Source organism: Castor canadensis, chromosome 19 (assembly GCF_047511655.1).
Source record: "Castor canadensis chromosome 19, mCasCan1.hap1v2, whole genome shotgun sequence".
NCBI classification, from domain to species: domain Eukaryota; kingdom Metazoa; phylum Chordata; class Mammalia; order Rodentia; family Castoridae; genus Castor; species Castor canadensis.
Genome location: NC_133404.1, coordinates 26,283,088 through 26,305,136, shown reverse-complemented (window position 1 = coordinate 26,305,136; position 22,049 = coordinate 26,283,088). Strand labels below are relative to the sequence as shown.

General features: G+C 44.1%; 1 protein-coding gene across 7 annotated transcripts in view; it reads left to right on the top strand.

The window, feature by feature from the left end:
- Window positions 1-22,049, top strand: part of LOC109674332 (neuronal acetylcholine receptor subunit alpha-7) — a 141,829-nt gene that overhangs the window by 76,053 nt on the left and 43,727 nt on the right. For 5 of the 7 annotated variants that reach the window (XM_074061995.1, XM_074061994.1, XM_074061996.1 and 2 more), the window contains 2 exons: window positions 4,422-4,466; window positions 16,664-16,773. In XM_074061995.1, coding sequence (XP_073918096.1) covers window positions 4,422-4,466; window positions 16,664-16,773 — 155 coding nt within the window. Of the gene's footprint in view, window positions 1-2,665; window positions 2,849-4,421; window positions 4,467-16,663; window positions 16,774-22,049 lie in introns of those variants that run through there. The other 2 variants (XM_074061993.1, XM_074061992.1) reach the window with 2 other exon arrangements.

The window sequence follows — 22,049 nt, the reverse complement described above, 5'->3', positions numbered from 1 at the left end:
TTGGTTTTTAAAAACATGTTCATATAAATCAAAGTGAGCTCTTTACCAAAGTGCTCAGATTAAAAAGAATGAGGAGAGTCAGGTCAGTTGCCTCTGGGGTGCTCTGCCACACTGGCCTTCTGACTCCGTCACGGTGTGATCTGTCTCTTCCTGAGTCCCAGAGGGTGACAGGAGTATGTGTCTTACAGGAGAGCTCTGTGGGCAAGCAGCTGCATGGTGACAGTCACTAGCACTGAGTGACATTTCACAAATTGTATGGCACCGCTTTTCACCCCACCAGCTCTGGGGGTCACTTAGGCAGCTGTTATCATCCCCATTTCCTGGGAGAGAACAGGGAAACCCACAGAAACCAAGTTCCTGCTAAGTGGGGAGCTGAAATTCGAGTCAGAGGGGCTTCTGCCCAAATGGACTCTGCTTCTCCATGCTGTCCCATTCAGCACAGTAATAGCCAGGTGGTGGCCTGAGAACCTGGCACTGCTAAAATCATTTTCTGAGGGCTAAGGTCTGAATTTTTGTCACTGCCCATGTTCATATGATGACATCCTATTCCCAAAGAAGATAGTTTTAGGAGGTGGGGACCTTGGGAGTTGACCAGGTCATGAATGGACTAGTACCCTTATAAAAGAGACCCCAGAGAGCTTTTCACTCCCTCCTCCACACTATGAGAAGGTACAGAAGATGCCATCTTATCAACGAGAAAGCCCTCACCACACACCAGAATTCTTCCATACCAACACCTTGATCCCAGACAGACAGCCTCCAAACTGAGAAATAAATTCCTGCCTTTCAGTGTTTAGAATTTTGCTGTAACAGCCCAAATAGACCAAGATACAGAGCCTGCACTTGCCCATCACTGGCCCAGAATTCCTGGGATCGGTGTGACATCCTGTTTCTTAGGTGACTGTGCTGTTACTTACCCAGAGACCCTTGGGCCAGGGGTGCAAAATAACCACCCCCCCATAAGAATCCAGTGCAAACACTGTGGCAGTCAGCTTAGGAGGGAAGCGACACGATGTGACTTCCCAAACTGATTGCGAGAGGCCAGAGGGACATGTGCAAACCGCATTTCCTTTCTAGACCTTTCAAACTCAGAGGCTCAGTTTCTTTTCTTCCCTCCAACCCATGCTGAGATGTTCAAATGCCGAAGGCAAATAAAGGCAGGGTCAAAGTTGTGCGAAGGACGCTGACAGGAAGCAGGGTTCAGGGGTAAGAGTCAGGCTTGAGAGGGACTGAGGAAGGACAGCGTCTGGGAAGAGGCATTGGAGAACTTACAAAGGACCTGCTTCTGGAGCAGCTCCGGGGAGGGTGGTGGCTTACCATTAGCCGGATTGCCTTGCAGTCTCCTCTCTACCACGTTCCCTCCAGACACCTTTGAGTTGGGGTGGGAATTTGAACCCCACTTTACAGGGGTCTGAGGTTTATAGACACTGTGCCCTACCTAGGGCCACAGATGAAGAAAGCGTGGATATCACCTGGACGGAACCCTGGCACACAAGGCTGTTGGTGGAAGTCAAGGGCAAGGTGCTAGTGGCAGATGTGAGAGACACCACATTTCCTATTGTTATAAGATCATAGTGTGTGAAAGCACAGGGCCATAGGGTGTAGAAGGGAAGGTTCTAGCCCTTGTCACTGGGAAAAGTGTCTGTCTCCCATCAGCTTCTCTTATGGTCCCTGATTCTTCACTTTGTGGCCCTTGTCACCATTTGTCACTAGAGGTGTATCATTATTATATTGTATAATCCTACTGTCACCCCATCTTGGGTTCCAGGAGCTCAGGAACAGTGTTCAGTTTCCACTGTACGAATCAGGCCAGCATAATGTCTGAGATAGGAAGTGCTCCATACATGTTTGTTGAATGAATGAAAAGTTGGCTGAATCATGACTTGTAGCAAAGCCTTAGGCACTGCACTAGGGACTTTGGTGCTTCTGGCAGTGCAGCTTGGGGAGAAAGAGCTGGTGGTATTTGTGGTTAAAAATCCTTGTATGGTTGGAGGTGAGCAGAGAACAGCGTGTGTGTGTGTGTGTGTGTGTGTTTGTGTTATGCCACATTGCACACAGCAGGTAGGAAGTGGGAAACCGTGTCACTTGGCCAGTGTGGTACAGACTTTGGAAAAGTGGAGGGAGATCCACCTGGAGAATGCCAGCCTCCTGACTGGTTCTGCAAGCTTCCTCTGGGAGCCTGGGTGGAGAGCTCTCTTTCTGGCATCACTGCCCTGCCAGGTGGTGGCTGGCGGCTGCTTCTTGTTGATTACAGTTTGAAGCGCTGTGCATTGGTCCCATGCTGCTACACAGTGCAGAAATCCTGTGTCACTCTAATGAGGTTTCTGTTCGAATGCTGGAAAGAAAGCCTTTTAATTAGATTGGTAGTAATTGAGCTCCCAAACCACAGCAGCCTCTTTCTCAGGAGAGGAAGATACAAATGCAATTAAAGAAGAAAAGGCACCTAAATGGAACCCTTGCTAATTCTAAGTCCATTAAAAACAACAGTTTCTAAATAAGTTGCGGCAACAGATATATGTCCTAAAGAGTTTAGCAGTGCTTCCCAATAACATTGGAGATTGAACCAAAATCAGAGCACATGTGCGATTAAAGTGTATGGCTCTGGTGAGGATTGTTGGCTCAGTTCAGAGCATGGAGAAATGTTAGCTCTACAACCACTTGCCACCAAAAAGAAGTTGGCATGTTTTATTTTGGAAAAGTAGATGTGTTTCTTCCTGTAATCAAATTGCAGCTGCTTTTGGACACAGCTCCTGGTCCAGGACTCTCTGGGGCATCATCCCATGATGTCTGATCCTCTCTGTGACAGATGCCCAGACCTGTCTACCTCATCCTCAGGAGTGTCCATTGGGTAAGCCACTGGACAGAGGTGCATTGATGCACCACAGTGCCACTGCCAACTACTTGTGCATTTGCCATGTATTTAACTTCACAAGGAGCAGATTTTAATTCTCCTTTGCATCCCACCTGCTCACCACACCCTGGCATATACATGTCATTGGGTCAGTTTTTAATGATTACCCATCAGTGATCCAGGCCAAGTACTTCCTGTTATAGCAGCTCAAGTTCTGTCTTGTGGTCAGGTCTTCATGGGGGACATTAATAGGTACTTTACCTGGAGACAGTCCATTGCTAATTCTTAGAGTGCAAAGGACTGAATAACAGCATTCTTAGTAGTCCTACTGTACAAAATTTGTGCATTGGTTTTTTTGCTAGACCCTGCTGGGATCAGCTAATTGGATGATAAAATACTGGTTACATTCTGGTTGGAAAAGCCATGTTTGAATAGACTCTTCTTTAGATGGTGTGTTAGTCAGCTTTCCCTCACTCTCACAAATACCCAAGATGATCAACATGTAAAGAGGAAAGATTTGTTTTGGCTCACAGTTTTGCAGGTTTCAGTCTGTTATTGTTTGGTTCCATTGCTTTGTGCCTGTAGTGAGGTAGCCCATCGTGGCAGGTGCAAGTATTGGAGTGAAGCTGCTCATGTCATAACTAAGTAGCAAAAGAGAGGAAGAGGAAGGGGCTGCAGTCCCACTGTCCTGTCAAGGCTATGCTCCCGCGGACCTAGAGACCTTCCACTAGGCCCCACTGTTTAAAGGCTCTAGCACCTCTCAATGCTGCAAAGCCGAGGTCCAAGCCTTAAGATGTAGTTTGGGCCTTTAGGTCCAGACTATGCAGATGCCCTGTTTGAACAAAGCCACAGTTGATATACTTATCTGGAGTCCCATAGGTGATAAAACATAACATCTTGCTTGATCCCATACTCAGGTGTTTTGGCAATGTAGGAAAATGGGCTCTGGAGTCAGAAAGATCCAAGTGTGAGTGGCTCCTTATAAAGTTGCCTCACCTTTCTGATCCTTGCTTCCTGGTTGGGATTTCCCTAGAGGTTGAGAGAAAAGACGGTCCTTACCCTTCAGTGAGAAGGCATCATCACAGCCCTTGCAGTGCCCTTGGCACATGGCGGGCAGCTCAACATGCAGCCATGCTGCCTTTCCTGGGAAAGGAAGTATATAGTATTTATGTTTGTTTAAAGTTCTAGTTTATTCTAGAAACAAACCCGGCTTGTAAAAATTGAAATTTGTGCCCAATTTTTAAAAGTATATAAATTATAAAAAGATAAATAGCTAAGTCCTTAGCAGACATCAATTCTGGATGCTAGGGCTGCCTGATTTTTATTTTCTTCTTTGTACTTTGCCTTCCTTTGTAAGTGCTCTGTAATAAATGGGTATTACTTTGAAATAAATAGAAAAGCTTAACTCTGGGGAAATGTTGCTGGCATATATTTGGAAGTGCTTGGAGCATTCTAATTTCACACACACACACAATGATCCCAACAGTCTGATTCCTACATGAATAATTGTATCAATCGTTCTTTTGTAACTCACATAAACCATATTTATGCTGCTTTTTTTTTTTTAAAGGACGAGAAAAACCAAGTTTTAACCACCAACATTTGGCTGCAAATGGTAAGTTAAAACAGCGGCAGTGCTTGCCCCGTTCTTGCTTTGGGGTGCGTGTGCTTGATTTTTTCAGAGAAAGCAGAGGTTCCACAAGAAAAGCCAGGTCCATCACCCTTGACTGCACTCCAACCAACCATGAATACTGGGATATTCATGAGTACCAATGTCAAGTGCTAATACACAGAATCCTCCAGGTGGGAATTGAGGATTCAATACTGAATAGCTGCATGACTTGACATATGCTTGTATTGAACTGCTGGGCAATTTGGGGACATTTCAAAACCACTTCATGCAAGACAAATAATAAGATGCAGGACTGCATTTAGAACTCCCTAGGTAGGACTCAGAAACTCCTCCCTGCTCGCTGCACCCTCCACGGCAGCATATTCGAATCAGACTGAGGGTTCCTAAGCCAGAAGTCTTCCTACTCAGCTCCAGTGACTCCTGCAAGAACCTTGAAAGGCTATAGAGTTTGAGCATCTATTTCTAATTTGAAAATCCATAATCCGAAATGCTGTGAAATTCAAAATTATTTGTTTGCTGACCTGACACTCCGAGGTTTCAGATTTCTTAGAGTATTTTGGGTTTGGGATTTTTGAAATTTTTAGGTTAGGGATGCTCAGCTAGCAAAGTTTATATGAATATTCCAAACTCCAGAAAGAAAAAAAAGAACTAGAAAATCCCAAACACTTCTGGTTCCAAGCACTTCCAGTAACAGGTAATCGACTTGTATTGTGTTCTGGATTTTTGACTTGACATCTGAGATTCTAATCTAAACTTAATTAATTCCATCAAATTGTAAATATTGGAATTTAAGCTACTAAGGAGATAGAGAACAGAAAGATCTGAGTTTGAGACCAGTTTGGGCAAAATGTTCATATAACCCCCATCTCAATCAAGGCAGCTATCATACAAGCTATTTAGGGAAGCACAAATAGTAGGATTGTAATCCAGGCTGGCCTGGGAAATAAAATGAGACCATATTTTCAAAACAACCAATGTAGAAAAAGCTGGCAGACTGGCTCAAGTGGTAGTACACTTGCTTTGCAAGTGTGAGGCCCTGAGTTCAAACCCCAGTACTGCCAAGAACCAACCAATCAACAACAGTAACACAGAACAACTTACTAGAATCTCTGTTTTAGGTGGGATCCAAAGATCACGGGTATTTTATGTTCATATATATCATTCACTTAAAGCCACATAAGCAAATCATTCTTCAGCTGTCAGATGTATTTTACATTGGTCCTTCTCTTTGTGCCTGGGTTTCTTTCCTTCTTTTCTTTTTTTTTCCTTAAGATGAAGTCTTGCTATGTAGCCCAGGCTGGCCTCCCACTGTCCACCATCCTGCATGTGTCTCCTAAGCATTGGGATTACAGGTGTCATCACCATACCCAGCTTGTACCTCCACTGTATTCCACTTTTCATTTAGGATTTTGTCCTATTGCAAAGTAATTTTATATTTGAAAGTCTTTGATTAATTACTCTACCTTGGTTTTCTCAAGTGTAAATGTTTACATTAAAATTATTCCTTCAGATCATAAGTGTTAAAAATTTTCTGCTGGTTTAAGATTGCTCTTATTGGGAACATGGTTCACCAAGGTGACGTAGATTACAAATTGTTTTAGAATAATTTACTTATCTATGGGCAACTTTTTTTATTTCTAGAAATGAGAGAACGATACAATTGTCACCCTCAGCTCTACAACTGTCTTATTAATAAATGCAGCAACATGTGGTAATGAAAGACATTTTGTTAAAGCAACACTATTGATTCTTTGACTTTCTTCCAGGTTATGTGCCAAGAATAATGTTAATTTCTTCAAGCATATCAGATGACAACTTGATTAGTTTCTCCTTTATTTTTGTTGAAAGCAAAAAAAAAAAAAAAAAAAACAGGAATGGAATTAAAACCCACTTGGCTGGGTGTGGTAGTCCACACCTGTAATCCCAGCAACTCGGGAGACTGAGGCAGGAGAACCCTGAGTTTGAGGTCAGCCTGGGCTACATAGTGAGACTCTCCCAGAAACAAACCTACGTGACCTTTGAAACTATTTGTCACCCAATTTTTAAGGTAATTCATACACTGAAACTGTGGTTGGACCCTTTGTTTGGTTCTTGGGTCTATGAAATAAGAGTTGAGATGAGGTAATGGAACAGTATCCTTTGTAAAGTGGAGGCAGGAGAAGTAAAAGAGGGATAGGGAGAGGCCAGTTTTCCTAAGAATACATCTGGAGTTGAGAGACAGAAAACTGATTTTCTTTTTAATTTTTTTTATTCATATGTGCATACATTGTTTGGGTCATTTCTCCCCCCTTCCTCCCACCCCCTCCCTTACCTCCCCCCACTCCCTCCCTTACCCCCCCTTACCCTTCGATACCCTACAGAAACTATTCTGGCCTTATCTCTAATTTTGTTGAAGAGAGAGTATAAGCAATAATAGGAAGGACCAAGGGTTTTTGCTAGTTGAGATAAGGATAGCTATACAGGGAGTTGATGCACATTAATTTCCTGTGCATGTGTGTTACCTTCTAGGTTAATTCTTTTTGATCTAACCTTTTCTCTCGTTCCTGGTCCCCTTCTCCTGTTGGCCTCAGTTGCTTTAAATATCTGCTTTAGTTCTCTTTGTTGAGAACTAGTCTTTTGGGTGTCTTACCTATCCTCATACCTCCCTTGTGTGCTCTCGCTTTATCATGTGCTCAAAGTCCAATCCCCTTGTTGTATTTGCCCTTGATCTAATGTCCACATATGAGGGAGAACATACGATTTTTGGCCTTTTGGGCCAGGCTAACCTCACTCAGAATGATGTTCTCCAATTCCATCCATTTACCAGTGAATGATAACATTTTGTTCTTCTTCATGGCTGCATAAAATTCCATTGTGTATAGATACCACATTTTCTTAATCCATTCGTCAGTAGTGGAGCATCTTGATTATTTCCATAACTTGGCTATTGTGAATAGTGCCACAATAAACATGGGTGTGCAGGTGCCTCTGGAGTAACCTGTGTCACAGTCTTTTGGGTATATCCCCAAGAGTGGTATTGCTGGATCAAATGGTAGATCGATGTCCAGCTTTTTAAGTAGCCTCCAAATTTTTTTCCAGAGTGGTTGTACTAGTTTACATTCCCACCAACAGTGTAAGAGGGTTCCTTTTTCCCCGCATCCTCACCAACACCTGTTGTTGGTGGTGTTGCTGATGATGGCTATTCTAACAGGGGTGAGGTGGAATCTTAGTGTGGTTTTAATTTGCATTTCATTTATTGCTAGGGATGGTGAGCATTTTTTCATGTGTTTTTTGGCCATTTGAATTTCTTCTTTTGAGAAAGTTCTATTTAATTCACTTGCCCATTTCTTTATTGGTTCATTAGTTTTGGGAGAATTTAGTTTTTTGAGTTCCCTATATATTCTGGTTATCAATCCTTTGTCTGATGTGTAGCTGGCAAATATAGAAAACTGATTTTCTTAAAGCCATCTGCTGAGTGTCCCAGAGGTGCACCCAGCTATGCATAAACCCCTCGCAGAACCTGCTGGTAATGAGTGATATGGAGTATTTGGCAGTTTTTTCCTGCTGGAGTTAAAGCAGTGTGCTTCAAAGAGCACATCCACCCCTCAGGCATGCCCGCTTCTCTGACTTCCCGCCTTTTGCCCAGGATACACCATGGGTGCTACTCTGGAAGGCTGGCCCTTCCTCCAGTGAGTACGTCCCATCCCCTGAAGCAGCCTTCAATCCTTGTCCCCACAATCTGTAGCTTTGTGTGTGTGGGTGGTTTTAAGTCTTGCCTCTTTCACAGTCTTCCTTGTCTGGGTAAATGCAATGGTGTTAATCCATAGCACCCTTAGCTCTTGTCTTTCACATCTCATCCATCAGCAAATTCTGGAAGCTCAACTTTCAAACTAGATCCAGAGTCTGACCACTGTGCATCCACCCCTTGCTTCCACCCTGCTTTAACTGCCTCATCTCTGACCTCCTTTATTAGAGGGTCTCCTAGCCAGGCTAGGAAGACTCAGCCCTTGCCTCCCCGAATGGTGTCTGCTCTCAACACAGCTACCACTGTGATTCTTTATGATGAAATGAAGGTTTAGTACATGCCTCTGAGGCTCATATCCCTCCAGAGCCTTCAGTCCCACCCTTTACCCTCCAACATAAAAGCTGAAGTCCTTGAAGTCAACCTTCAAGATTTCCTCCCTGCCTGGACCCTCTCCTCTTCCTGCCTGGACCATTCTTTTATCCCCCATTTCTTCCACTCTCTTCTCCCTTGCTCTGCCCCCTGCTCTGTTGATGTTAAAGATACACTCATTATCCAAGAACATGCCTATCCCAAAGCCTTTGTACCTGCTAATTTTCTTGCCTTTAAAACTCCTTTCCAAAGAATCATTTGATTTTCTCCCTCACTTTTGACTGATCTCTTCCTAAACATCACCTTTCCAGAGTTCCCATGTACTATCCTTGCTAGCCCTGCCCCCCACCCCTTTTCTTTTCAATTCTGGGTCTGGAACCCAAACCCAGGACCTCATGCATACCAGACAAATGGTCTACCACTGAGCTAATTCCAACCCCGACTCTGTTCTCTTTATTCCACTTGTTTTTCTTTCAAAGCACTCCTCACCATCTTATATACTTCCTATTCACTTTTCTGTTTGCTCCTTGCCTCCAAGTCTCTCCCACTACTATGTGTGCAACACAAGGGTAGGACGCCTGTGTGATTCATTCTCTGAGATGGCCCAGGCTGTAACCCACAGTCTCATCCCCAGCAGACACTGAGTAATTTTTATTGAGTGATTGAATGAAACCAAAACTACATGAACCCAGAAAGAATAAGATAGTATGATCTAAAATAAGCCTACTCCTACATAACATTGCAACTCTGTAGTATAGGATCGAACTCCTGGAACTCTAGGGGGTTAGACCAAAGCTTTCCCACGCCCTGTGAGGAACAGAGCTGCTGCTGACATTTTTCTTATGGCATTAAACACATGCTGTAGACAGGTGTCTCTCTCTGGTGCCCATCTCCCTTAGCCCTCAGTAAATCACTGATCTGTAGCAATGTATGTGGTGTGGCAATTCATTTGAGAGAGTGTTGGTTTCCAGGAAAAATATAACTGGATTATTACTTGCAGTATTGAGTTCACATGCGCCACAAACAAACATCTTTGGAGGATGTCACCAGGGCCCTGTAAATTTCTTTGAAGCTCAGCTCTTTTCTAATCACAGCTTGTATTTTCAGAAGCATCTATGGCTTCATTAAAAAATAAATCTCATTCGCCTATTCTTTCCACCTCGTGGACACCTACTGTGTAGAATGTTCTGAGTGAGGACCATTTTGGAGAGCCCCCAAAATATGTGAGACCCAGCATCCCCTTTTCAGCCATTCACAATCAGGCTGTGCAATTAACTCATTTAAAGGTTAACCACTAAGAGATGGTAAAGGATAAGGAGATGGAAATGCTAATTAACCTGATTTGATCATTACACTTGGAATGATGCATTGAATTATTGCACTGTACCCATAAATACGTGTAATTATGTTTCAGGTTTTCAATTTTAAGTCATAAAAAGTAAAAAAAGGTTAACATAGGAAGACCACAAGGTTCTCCCTAGATATTGCAGAGGTCAGGAGGGTGGGTGGACAGTGGCCATCACAGGTGAGAGCAATTCTGCTTTATATAAATGGGAGGCAGAGAAGGCCCAGACTCTTCTAAATGGAGAAGTCTTGGGGCACTGGTATTGCCTTGTGTTCTGCCATGAGTTAAGATTCATCTTTAGGTGCCTAGTGTAGAAAGAGCATGCCAATTCCCTGGCAGCAGGTATCCTTATGAAATTGGGTGATAACATTGGTCTGAAAAATGGCACTGTCCCCCCACTGTTTTTTTAAGGCATCCCAAGAAGCTTGGGTTAAGAACGAATGTTAACCCTGATGCAACAAAACTTATCTTCTGTGCCCATGGCCCATCCCAGTGTTCTAGTTTAGAAGGGAAACTGGAACTCTTTCATGGCCATGGTGTAGACCTGGGGGGACTCAGGTGTCACCAGGGATGGCATGGAAGCTTCTTTGGGGCTATTTTTTTTTGCATTTTATTTATTTTTTATTTCTTTTATTCATATGTGCATACAATGTTTGGGTCATTTCTCCCCCCTTCCCCCCAACCCCTCCTTCTCCCCCCCACTCCCTCGCTACCCAGCAGAAACTATTTTTCCCCCCTAGGTCTCATTGTATTTATTTATTTTTTTTTCCTTTTTCTTTTATTATTCATATGTGCATACAAGGCTTGGTTCATTTCTCCCCCTTGCCCCCACCCCCTCCCTTACCATCCACTCCGCCCCCTCCCTCTCCCCCCCACCCCCTCAATACCCAGCAGAAACTATTTTGCCCTTATTTCTAATTTTGTTGTAGAGAGAGTATAAGCAATAACAGGAAGGGACAAGGGTTTTTGCTGGTTGAGATAAGGATAGCTATACAGGGCATTGACTCACATTGATTTCCTGTGCGTGGGTGTTACCTTCTAGGTTAATTCTTTTTGATCTAACCTTTTCTCTAGTACCTGTTCCCCTTTTCCTATTGGCCTCAGTTGCTTTTAAGGTATCTGCTTTAGTTCCAGCAGAAACTATTTTGCCCTTATCTCTAATTTTGTTGAAGAGAGAGTATAAGCAATAATAGGAAGGACCAAGGGTTTTTGCTGCTTGAGATAAGGATAGCTATACAGGGAGTTGACTCACATTGCTTTCTTGTACATATGTGTTACCTTCTAGGTTAATTCTTCTCAAACTAACCTTTTCTCTAGTTCCTGGTCCCCTTCTATTGGCCTCTGTTGCTTTAAAGTTTCTGCATTAGTTCCTTTGCATTGAGGACATCCAATGCTATCTTGGTTTTTTTGGGTTTCTTGCCTATCCTCATACCTCCCTTGTGTGCTCTCACCTCATCATGTGTTCAAAATCTTTGAGACTATTTATAAACAGTCACTCATTGATTCTTTTTCATGCTGGTCCCCTGGCTGGTGACCAGCCTGGCCTGACCCTGCCTGAGTAATGAACACGAATGAGAAACAAACCTTGGTGTTGAAGGCATACAGGGCCAGGCTCTGGGGGAAGCTGGAGTGAGGGCAGGAGGTAGAGCCAAGGAATGGCTCTGAGCATCTTCCATAGTTTCTTATAACTGAATTCTGAAACTCTGAATCCACACAGTCTTTTCTCCAGGGTATTTAAACTCTGAGGTCAATTTTCTGCAAGTGATAAATTTTTCTATCCAACCAAATGGAAGAGGCAGAAACGTTTTTTTTTTTTTAATTGAATTCTCTCTGACCTACAGGTTGTTGATTTTGTTATCCTCTCTCCCAGTTGTCCTTGATTTTATAGGACTTTCAGATTATTCAGATATCCTGAAGGAATACAAATCTGCCCATCTCTGTTTACCTCTTCATATCCCTAGGAGGAAGCAGTTGGTGTATTTTCTCTGCAGTTGTTTTATCATCAGGGAGGCTTGTTAGACATAATTTAATTTAATATATGATAACAAATGACAGAAATCATTTCAGATTCTGAAAAGATATTTGGTCTATGGCCATACCACCCTGAATGTGCCTGATCAAGTCTGAAAAGACATTGGATCCATTCAGAGACTTAGATTTGCTTTTAAAAAATCTGTCTTGTCTTATTCTGGAATATGAACCATTCTTCCGCCTTTAGTGTTCCCAGCCTTCCCTTGTTTACTCTCTATTTTTAACTTCTAATTCTAATTATGATACAAATTGCATTCACATCAGAGAATATGAGATTGTAAACCCTAATTATTTTTAAACTGTTTTCTTTCTTTAATTTCTGCATCTATTATCTCTGACATATAGAAATGCCACACACAGTTCTCCCACATTAGCCAGCCAGTGGTCTGCTCAAGGTCATGATTGCATCCCTGGATGAGGGGGTGAGTCAACCGTCATGTCTCCCTGCGAGAGCGAAGTTTCAGGGCAAGGGATGAGGCTCACTTTCCTCCTGTGACATAAAAGTAGCTGATTGCAAGAATTTTCAAAAAATGTTTGGCTGGTGTTTTCTACTGTCAAATATGTAGTGTCTTTCAGTACCAACAATCAATTCTTCAGTACCAACCCCTATTTAATTCAATTCTGACATTGTTTACCTTGAATTAACAGCAGGGTCCACAAGTTCAAGTGCTCAGTTCCATAGGACTGCCCTCACTTCAGACACCTGTTGTAAATGGGGTATCCAGGTACTCTACTTCCACTGGCTGAGTATGAATTCAGGGGTTCCCATGACCTCCTTCCCCCACCCCTCCCCTGATGGAAGAGACACAAGGCACCTATGGGAGGGGCGAGGAGCTTGCATGCCCTCTCCAGATGTCCAGTTTCCTTGCAGGCTGTGCCTACTGACCTGGAAGCTCTTTGACCCCTGTTGTTCAAGCCAGCTTCCAGCCCCATCTCCCTGGAGATGGTATGAGATGAGTTTGAAAGTTCCCATCCTTTAATCTTGTGGTCAACTTTCTGGAGGCCAGTCCCCATCCTGAAGCTTCTTAGAGGCCCAACCCCAAGTCACTTCAGTAGCAGGAACTTGGGATTTCTTTTTAAAAGAGGTATTCCTATCACTCAGGAAATTGCAAGGGTTTTAGGAGCTCTGTGCTAGAAAAACCCAGTATGTTTCTTATACCATAATTTGTTTTTGGCCGTACTGAAGTTTTAACTCAGGGGCTTGCACTGGCTAGACCAGTGCTCCACCACGTGAGTCACACCTCTAGCCCTTTTTTGATTTAGTTATTTTTTGAATAGGGTGTCACAGTTTTTTTTTTTTTCCATGAACCAGCCAGGGACCCTGATCCTCCCACCTATGCCTCATAAGTAATTAGAAGTACAGCTGTGTATTTTTTGAGGTGGGGATCTTGCTAACTTTTTGCCCAGAGTGGCCTCAAGCTTGGATCTTCCAGATTTCCACCACCTGAGTAGCTGGGATTATACCACCAATTCCCCCTTTCCATGTAATGTGCACGCACACACGCACGCACACAGACACACACACTCGCACGCACGCGCGCGCGCGCACACACGCACGCACACGCACACAGATACACACACTCACACAGCATGCACACACACGCACAGACGCTCACACACTCACACACACGCACACACACGCACCCACACACACGCGCACGCGCGCACACAGACGCACACACGCACGCGCGCACGCACACACACGCGCGCGCACACACACACGCGCACATGCACACACACGCACACGCACACACACGCGCGCACACACACGCACGCACACACACTTGAAAGGTGTCAGTGTCATAGAAGGGTCTGGACTCCAGCAGTGCCTCCTTCCTCCCTGTGTGTCTCACTTACAGCCCACACTCTCTTGCCTTGAAGAGTTCATGAGAAGGAATCTCACATGTCAGGGGAATCAGGGAGCATTGGTATTTCTGGGTTCATGGCTGCTTTCTTTCAGGTGATTCCATATGGAAAACATGTCAGGTGCTGCCTACAGAAATCTTGCCCCCTACCACTGCCCACAAGGGACCTAAGGTCTGACTGAGAGCAAACACTTGTACTTTCTAGAACTTGACTGTTCCAGGTCTTATTCCATATTGTTGGCCCTCTTTCTTCAACACCTTTGATTGCAACTCAGTTATTAGAGTTACTACAGCCCTTGTGTCCTGTATGACTTTGTAAAATAGAGGAATCTCTCTGTCTGTCTGTCTCTCTCTCTTTAAGCCATCATTTATCACTTGCCTGTGAGTACCACATGGTTTTTCCCTGATGCTGCACGCAGACTTATTTCATCCATGTCATCCTTACAACACCATTCTATGGGATTCTGTACCGACTAGGAAATTGCAGCTCAGTGAGGGTGATTTCATCTACTCAAATTCACACGGCAAGTCTCTATCAGAGGCTTGGTGCAAACCCAGGTCTGTCTAATTCCAAAGCTCCCTACAACCAACCCCACCCTTCTGGCCTGTGGGTCAGGTTGGTAAGGGGTTGCAATTTGAGCAGACAGCAGCACCCTCAGGGACGACAAGTGGTCCACACTGCTGTGGTGGCTAGCTTGCCAGTGTAGAGAACCAGCTCTGGAACAGCCCAAAGATCACTTTGCTTGAGGATACATTATGCAGTTGAGTTCTTTCTCAGTGACAGAGTCCAAAGATTGAGTGCTGTGAGCCTTGGTCTCCTTTTGTAAATGAGAAGAGTTGTCACATGGACATACTTGGATTGTGGTAAGCAGGGACACACACGCAATACTGAGCAGGCAAAATGGCAGTGATGTCACCTGACCAGCTCATGATTCTGTGGGGCATCACAGCTGAGGGTGTAGATGAGACAGGAGGAGATGTGGAGAGTTGGGAAGGCAGGAGGCAGCTCTGGTGCCAATAAGTAAATCTGTCTAAGTTTGACCAACCTAGCAGCCTCTTTCCCTGCCCCTGACCTCAGTCTAGAAGATCCTGTTATATCTGCCGACCTTCAAGGGCATTTCAAAGAACCCTGCTGCTGCAGTGGGGCATAATAGTGGTCACTATGACTTGCTCTGTGGTACTAGTGACCATCTTGGAGAGACATCCCAGGGTGAGATAGAAGATGGTAGTTAAGAAAGCACGGGAGTTGGGCATGGAAGGGCTTAGTGCCCAGAACAATAGAGAGGAGGGAAGGGTGGCAGAGCCAGGGTGTCCAGCAGGCTATGGCAAACATGGCTTGGCTGGTGCCCAGGTGCTCCTGGAAAACACTTGAGGAAGACCAGCCCTTCCTCATTGTTCTGCTCCCCCAATTTCCCTCTCTAATCAGCAACCCCAGCAGGGCAGGCTCAATCCTGAATGCCCCAGTTGGTGTTTCTGCTTGCCCTGTGTTAACATAGCCTCATTCTCTGAGGCCCCTGGTTGTAAAATGATGGTGTTCACCTGCAGAACCCCTCTTGTCTGACTGCAGCTGCTTCTAGATCTCGGATAACCTTTGTTATCTGCCTCTGCAGACAATGGTCAGATCTCTGGGACATGCCCTTCCATCCCTTGTTGCTAATATCAATAGTTTTAGATCCACAATGTCTCATCTGCAATTCCTGAGTCTCAACAGCCTTGAAAATTTGTTTTCCAGTTCTTCGATGTTGTTTTATAATTCTGCATCAAATTCATGTATCTGAAATCACACTGAAATTGATGTGCAATTGAAGCATTTATTTGTCTTAGTATAAATATGTATGTAAGCTTTGAGGCAGAAATAACAATGCATTTGATTTGAGTGCACCACCCTGGTGCCACCTGGAGGTATAGTATTATGTATTTTTGTAAATCTTGGACAGTCTGAGCTCCAGAACTTGGGTGGTCCCAGAGGGACTCAGTAGAGAGTACTGATTATTGTGTACTGCTGGTTCCAAACCTGCCAACCTTGGGACCTTGGTGCGTGATGCTTGTTTTCTGCAACTGCAGATTGGGGTCCAGTTTATATGGTCTCTGCAGAGCTTTGCCCTTGTAAGGGCCTCTGAGTGCCTGATCCTGGGAGGGAGGATCCCAGTCTCTGGCCTTCCTCTAGCCAAGATTACTGGAGAACCTAAAGGAGGGCCTGACTCTGAGGTCATGTGTTTGTGAAGACTTCCAAAGGACTCTTTATTTAAGAGTCCTTGCCAGCATCCTCATTTCCCCACTCCATGTCCCACCACCCAGGCCTGGGTTTGCATTGTTGGGTTGTGGTGTCAGAAGCATGGTCCCTGCAACAAACAGAATTCACATCTAAAAATTGGGCCACTAGAAGTTGCTGAGAGTTTCCCATACAGCTGCACAGTGCTGTTTATGGAAAAAGAATGCACCACATTTCCACAGCCTGAAATAAGTGAATTTGCTTTTTCAAAATATCTTTCTAATGAAAATTCGGAAAGCAGAGCAGTTATTCATTTGGCTGGAAGTAACCCATGGCTGCGGGAGGAAAAGACCCAGGGGTCTGCAGCTGCGCAGAATAAGCTTTAGTGCTGCCATCCAAATGTGGCCATGGTGACGGCAGGGCCTTAAATGAGATTTTTATACTATTTGTGATCTGTTTTGGAAGGAATTATTTGATCCCCATTTACCTTATATTTTATAGATAACAACTCAGTTATTTAAATAAATGGCTGGAACTCTTTTTTGGCTTTGAACTTACCTACTAATCTCTTACAAGAAATAGAAGTAGGCCAGGAAGCGAAGTGCTACTAATACCATTGTCTGTGTGTGTCAGTCTTGGACAGATCACTATTTACAGTGGAATACATCAGAATATCCGGGCGTGAAGAATGTTCGTTTCCCAGATGGTCAGATTTGGAAACCAGACATTCTTCTCTATAACAGGTAAGCACTTTGGGCAAATAGGAAAATGATTTAATGCTTGCATGTATGTAGAAATTAAGCATCTTGGGGCATTTTACAGAAACACTGGATATATTATCTGTAATTTGGAACTATTGTTCCTTGTGAGACCTGCCCAGTGGTCAGACCTTTGGGCATCAGCTCTTAACACCCTCTGCTGGTATTTTCTGTGTTTGCATGCAAGCTTGGGTTGTCCTGCATGCTATCCAAGATGACCCTATAGGTGGTGCACACTGTTGTTGGGGCCTGAAGCATTTTTGCATGGGGTAGGACTGTTGCTCTCTGAATGGCTGGCAGCAGTTACAATCAGCAGCAGAAGGTGATGGCCCAAGAGATATCAGCTGGAGTCCATGGTTTAGACCTATGTCTTCATTTGAGTTGTTCCTCATTATACATTGGGAGAGTTCTGTCATAAAGATGGGGACTATCATCTCTAGCTGCTCAAGGAAGCATGCCTTGCAGGTTGTTTACAGCCTAAAACAGTAATGTAATGCCAGTAACTACCATGTTATTTGCAATAGTCTTTCTCCTGAGGGCAAGACATAAGGGATTCATCCATAATCTAGGCAGTTTGATTTGAGGATCACATACCCAATGGGCAAGTATGGGTAAATTTTAGAAGCAGTAAAATTTTTTATTAAGCCATAGCCAAATAAGGGATCCTAGAATATCTCTTCTGTATTCTAAATGGTGATGAGCAGCTTAATATAAAAGTAAGTTTTTTTCCTCATGATGGCTGCCATCTTTGGTCCCATTAGAGGGAGCAAGATGCCTAGTCTTTCCTGACTCCAAGAAAGGTTTGACCATCTACCACTGACCTACATGGTCACTCCATGATTCCCCCTGGGCCAGCTGACGTGTCTTTCCTGTGCTTACTACTTCCAGAAGCTTAGGAAATTTAGTTTCTTCTATCTACTTTGAATTCTTCTGTCCTTGCTGCTGGGGTCATATTTCCCTTGAATGACTAGGCCTTTCTGTAGAAAACAATCCCCTTCTCGTTTGCTGTTGTTCTCTGCTTTTAAGTTCAGACAACTGAGTGTTGAGAAATGCCAAGTGGCCCATGATTGAATGGATGAAGCACATGAGCTTCTGGGTGGATTGTGGGTCCTTTGTTTCCTAGGATGCTGTGTTGGTTTGCTAAGGCTGTTGTAACAGAACATACAGACCCAGGGGCTTAACCAGCACCCATTTATTTGCTCATAGTTCTGGAGGACAGAAGTCTGAGATCAAGGTGTGGACAGGGTGGGTTTCTTCTGATTGTGTCTGCCTGGACATCTTCTCCCTGGGTCTACACAATCCTTTCTTCCCTGTGTGTCCTAATGTCTTTTTCTTATAAAGATACCAGTCAGATTGGATCAGTGACTAACTTGGTGACTTCGTTTACTTTAATTACCTGTTTATAGGGCCTATCTCAAAATATCTGAGATACTGGAGGTTAGAATTTCAACATAAGAATTTTAGGGAAAAACAATTCAGACCATAACAGTTACATTTATAGTTACCTGTGTAAGAGTTGGACACTAACCGCAGTGTACATTTACCTGGGGTATAAATTTTATCCATAATATTTCCTGTCTCTTCAAACTTTAAGTCTCAGATTTGTCCATTGCAAAAAGAGAGAAATGCCAAATTCACAGAGGTAGGAAGGAGAGCTCTGTGGGTGTGTAGCATGCCTCATGTGGAACCTGGCAGAGGGTCAGTGTCCAGAAATAACAGTTGTGTTTTTAGTTGTGATGAAGACGATGTCTGCTTATAGTGAGGTGGTAATCAATGTGCTTCACAGTTCCCAACTTACTTTCTTCATCTGCAATTGAGAATAAATTTTGTAATGTGGTAGAATCTCAATAATGATGCTATAAGAAATGGGTTTTATGGTTATGTGGAAGACTGTTAACTCCAAAACATAAAATGTTTGATGATCCCTGGCTAATGAAGAGTTACTAATTTTTCTATATAATTGAATTTCAAGGAACAAAGAGGCATCAGTATCTGCATGACATATGACACCAGTAGTGATGCTCCCTCCTCCATGTCTGACTTCCTATTTCTTCTTCTTTAGCAAACTTCCAATTTCTTCTTCTCGCCATAGGCCAACTGACCATCCACCAGACTCCCTTATGGAATCTATAGGTTTCTGCTATAGTTTTTCTGAGCAATGGGACATAAGACTTCCTTTCTGAACTAACTGCTTATGGTTTGTATGCTCACATGAGCACAGTGTGGAATAAACAGATTACAGAGATGTTATTTAAACCACCACAGACATATAGTGTCATTTATCCATTGCTGCAGTACACACTGCCCCAAAATTTAATGGCTTAAAAAAAATAATGAAACACCTTACAGTGTTGTAGTCTGACTGGGCCCATGTAGCTGGTTGTCTGTTCCATATGGCATTGGCAGATAGTTGTCCCTGGAGCTGGGATGCCAAGGGACACAGTCACCTGCAGGACTGGGTGGCTGGCAAGGATACTGGAAGCTCGGTAAAGGCTGAGGACTGAGCCACTTCAGTTTTTTTCCTCTGTCCTTTTCAACAGGTGTGGTATCCCTAGCTTGGTGCTGGAAGTGCTTTAAGAGGAGGAAGTGGGAACTGCCAGGCAGCTTAGGACTGAGAGCCCCAGAACAGCCTTTCACCCCATTCTGTTGGTCAGAGTAGACAGGGCCCCAGCCTGGAGTCAAGGGAGGGGAAATCAGCCCCACCTCTCTAGGACAAGCAGGGAGCAAAGGTGAGCTAAGGGGAGAATGGCTGTCACAGGCTGAGAAAGGACAGGGGTGAAACTCTGAAAATCAGACTAAAGACTGGTGGGAGGAGCAAAAAGACCAGGTTATGTATGCATGAAGAAGGAAGTGGCTAAGTGGAGCACTCAGCAAAGTATATTCTGTTAGAGCCAGTAGAAGAGGATGGTTAGGCCCGAAGAGTTTCCAGTTATAAATGTGATCTCATTGTGCCCTGTCTCCACTGAACAGCTTCCTTTTGCAGGTTGGACATACTGCATGGCCCCCAGGTATATGTAGAGGCATCCACCCAGTGTCTACACTTGCTGTTCCCCAGTTCCACTGTCTGTCAGTCACTTCATTGTGCACCTTGACTTTTTCCCATACCAAGTGTTTCCATGAATTCTGTTCCTCTTGTCTCTTAGACCCCACAGAAAGTGGTTCCTGTCCTCCATACCCCCTTGGAGCTCCTTCCTCTCAGTACACCTACCAGAGCATTTAACACATATTTGTGCAAAGATGAGATGGTGGGAGAGAGGTAAGATGCAGGAATTCTTAGGAGGAGGAACCAAGATAATGGACAAGCACAATACAGTGCTGCTAGGAACAGCCAGAGAAAGAAAATAAAGGAAACTAACCATATTGGCAACTCAGAATCTAACAATTAACTGTGAAATAGTCCAAAAACCACCACTTGAAATAACAAAAATAAGCTTGTCTTTAGTAAGATATTCTGTACTTGAAAATTTTGAGAGATTTGAGATTAATACTTCCTGCCAGCTTCCAGATATTCAAAATCCTATGCTGTACTCATAGACTCATTTGTTGGCTCATTTGTATGTGGATGAGGGTGTTTGTCTGTCCCTGAAGGAGGGGGTTAAAATGCCATTCCTCTGTGTGCCATGGTTTTTAAAGAGCATTGATTGACTGTGGTGATGGCTCACAAACATCTCCTATGTCCCCTGTATTCCAGTTTGCTCTTGGAGCCCATGTGTAAGTCAGTAATGGTTTTGGAGATATAATGCATTTTCTGTGGTCTGAAGATGCTGGGTCACTGCAAAACAGCTATCGCTGCATCATTTCTGGAATGGGCTGCTGTATTTTATTGATGGATGGGAAACCAGTTGTGTGTGGCTAGCCAGCTGGCCAGGCTGCTCTGAGGAGAGGATGGGCGTTAATAAGAGCTCTGCCCAGTGCTGATTCTAGTAGTTTCTGCATCGCTTTATTCTGCCTCACTTGAAGCCTTCACTTCAAGGATTTTTCTAAACACAATCTTGCTCAAAGTGAGTAGAAATTATGGATGGCTTGTCACAATTTCTGCCTTTGGATGGAGTTAAAAGCCTTGCTGGTATCAGCAGGCAGCTTGCAGAAGGGAGGTTTGAATCCTTGTGACTTCCAGGTGGTCCCTGCCCCATGCAACAGCAGGTTTCTGCCTCAGCCTCTCTGGATTTCTGCATTCTGTAGATCCCTGGTCACAAAATTCTGCAGCAATATAATGGAAATCAGTTTTGATGAGCATATTTAAAGATGTTTTTGTTGGCTCTGAATTTTGAGAACAGCATAGCTTATTAACTATTCCTTCCACAGACTATGCAAAGCTACATTTGCACATCCCTGTGTTTTTCTTGGCACATCCCTGTGATACTTTGGCTAATGGCAGAGTCTGGGGTCCGGGATAGGGGGACAATACGTGTAGGACAACCTAGGGTGTAGTGTGCTCCAGCTTGTAGGGTCTCCTGATTATGCTAGTTACTGAGATGCCAATGGGATAGAATTTATTCACTTGCCAAGGGCCTTAGGTTTAGGGCCTTTAGTTTATTTGGGAAGTGAGACTGGGAAACACTGTTAAAGGAGAGGAAGTAAGACAGGGAGAGAAAGGAATCCAATATGAAGCATAATAAAAAGCAAACTAGTGCTGTTCCCGCTGGGGACCTCTGAGATGCCATCTCCGAGGAGTTCTGAGAAAATGAGTGTTTACCTGCCAGCCACCTTAAGTTTTAAGTTGAAAGATGCTTCCAGGGTGTCAGCTCACTGGAACATCTAGCTAGCGTTCCCCGTATATGGACCCAAGATCCTCATTGGAGGCAGCTCTCAGGGCCTTGGTCATAAGAAGGATGGTTGTTGATGTGGCCTTCCTCGCACAATCAAACTGAGCCATGCCCCCACGTTCCAGTCCTTTTCACCTTGGCATTGTTGGAGATTCAGTCTTAACTTCTGGTGGGGAGCACAGCAGCAATGGGAATGGTAGGGAAATCATCCTAGGACTCAGGTGTCCTGGGGGTTCTCTGCTCTCAGAGCAGAGCAGGCAGGCAGATAACAAAGGTAACTGGGTTAACTGAGAGCCTAAGCTTGCATTCTAGTGGGTGGTGCATGCTTTGTCAGGGCTGTGGTGTATGCGCTGAGGTACCACACATGTCCACATGTCGAAAGGGATCTCAAGAAGGGACCTCTTGGTTGTCACAGTTAGTGGCTGCTATATCATGGTGTCTGGGGACAGGGCAAGGTTGGCCTGCTGCTTAAAGGCTCATACTGCAGTTATGGCT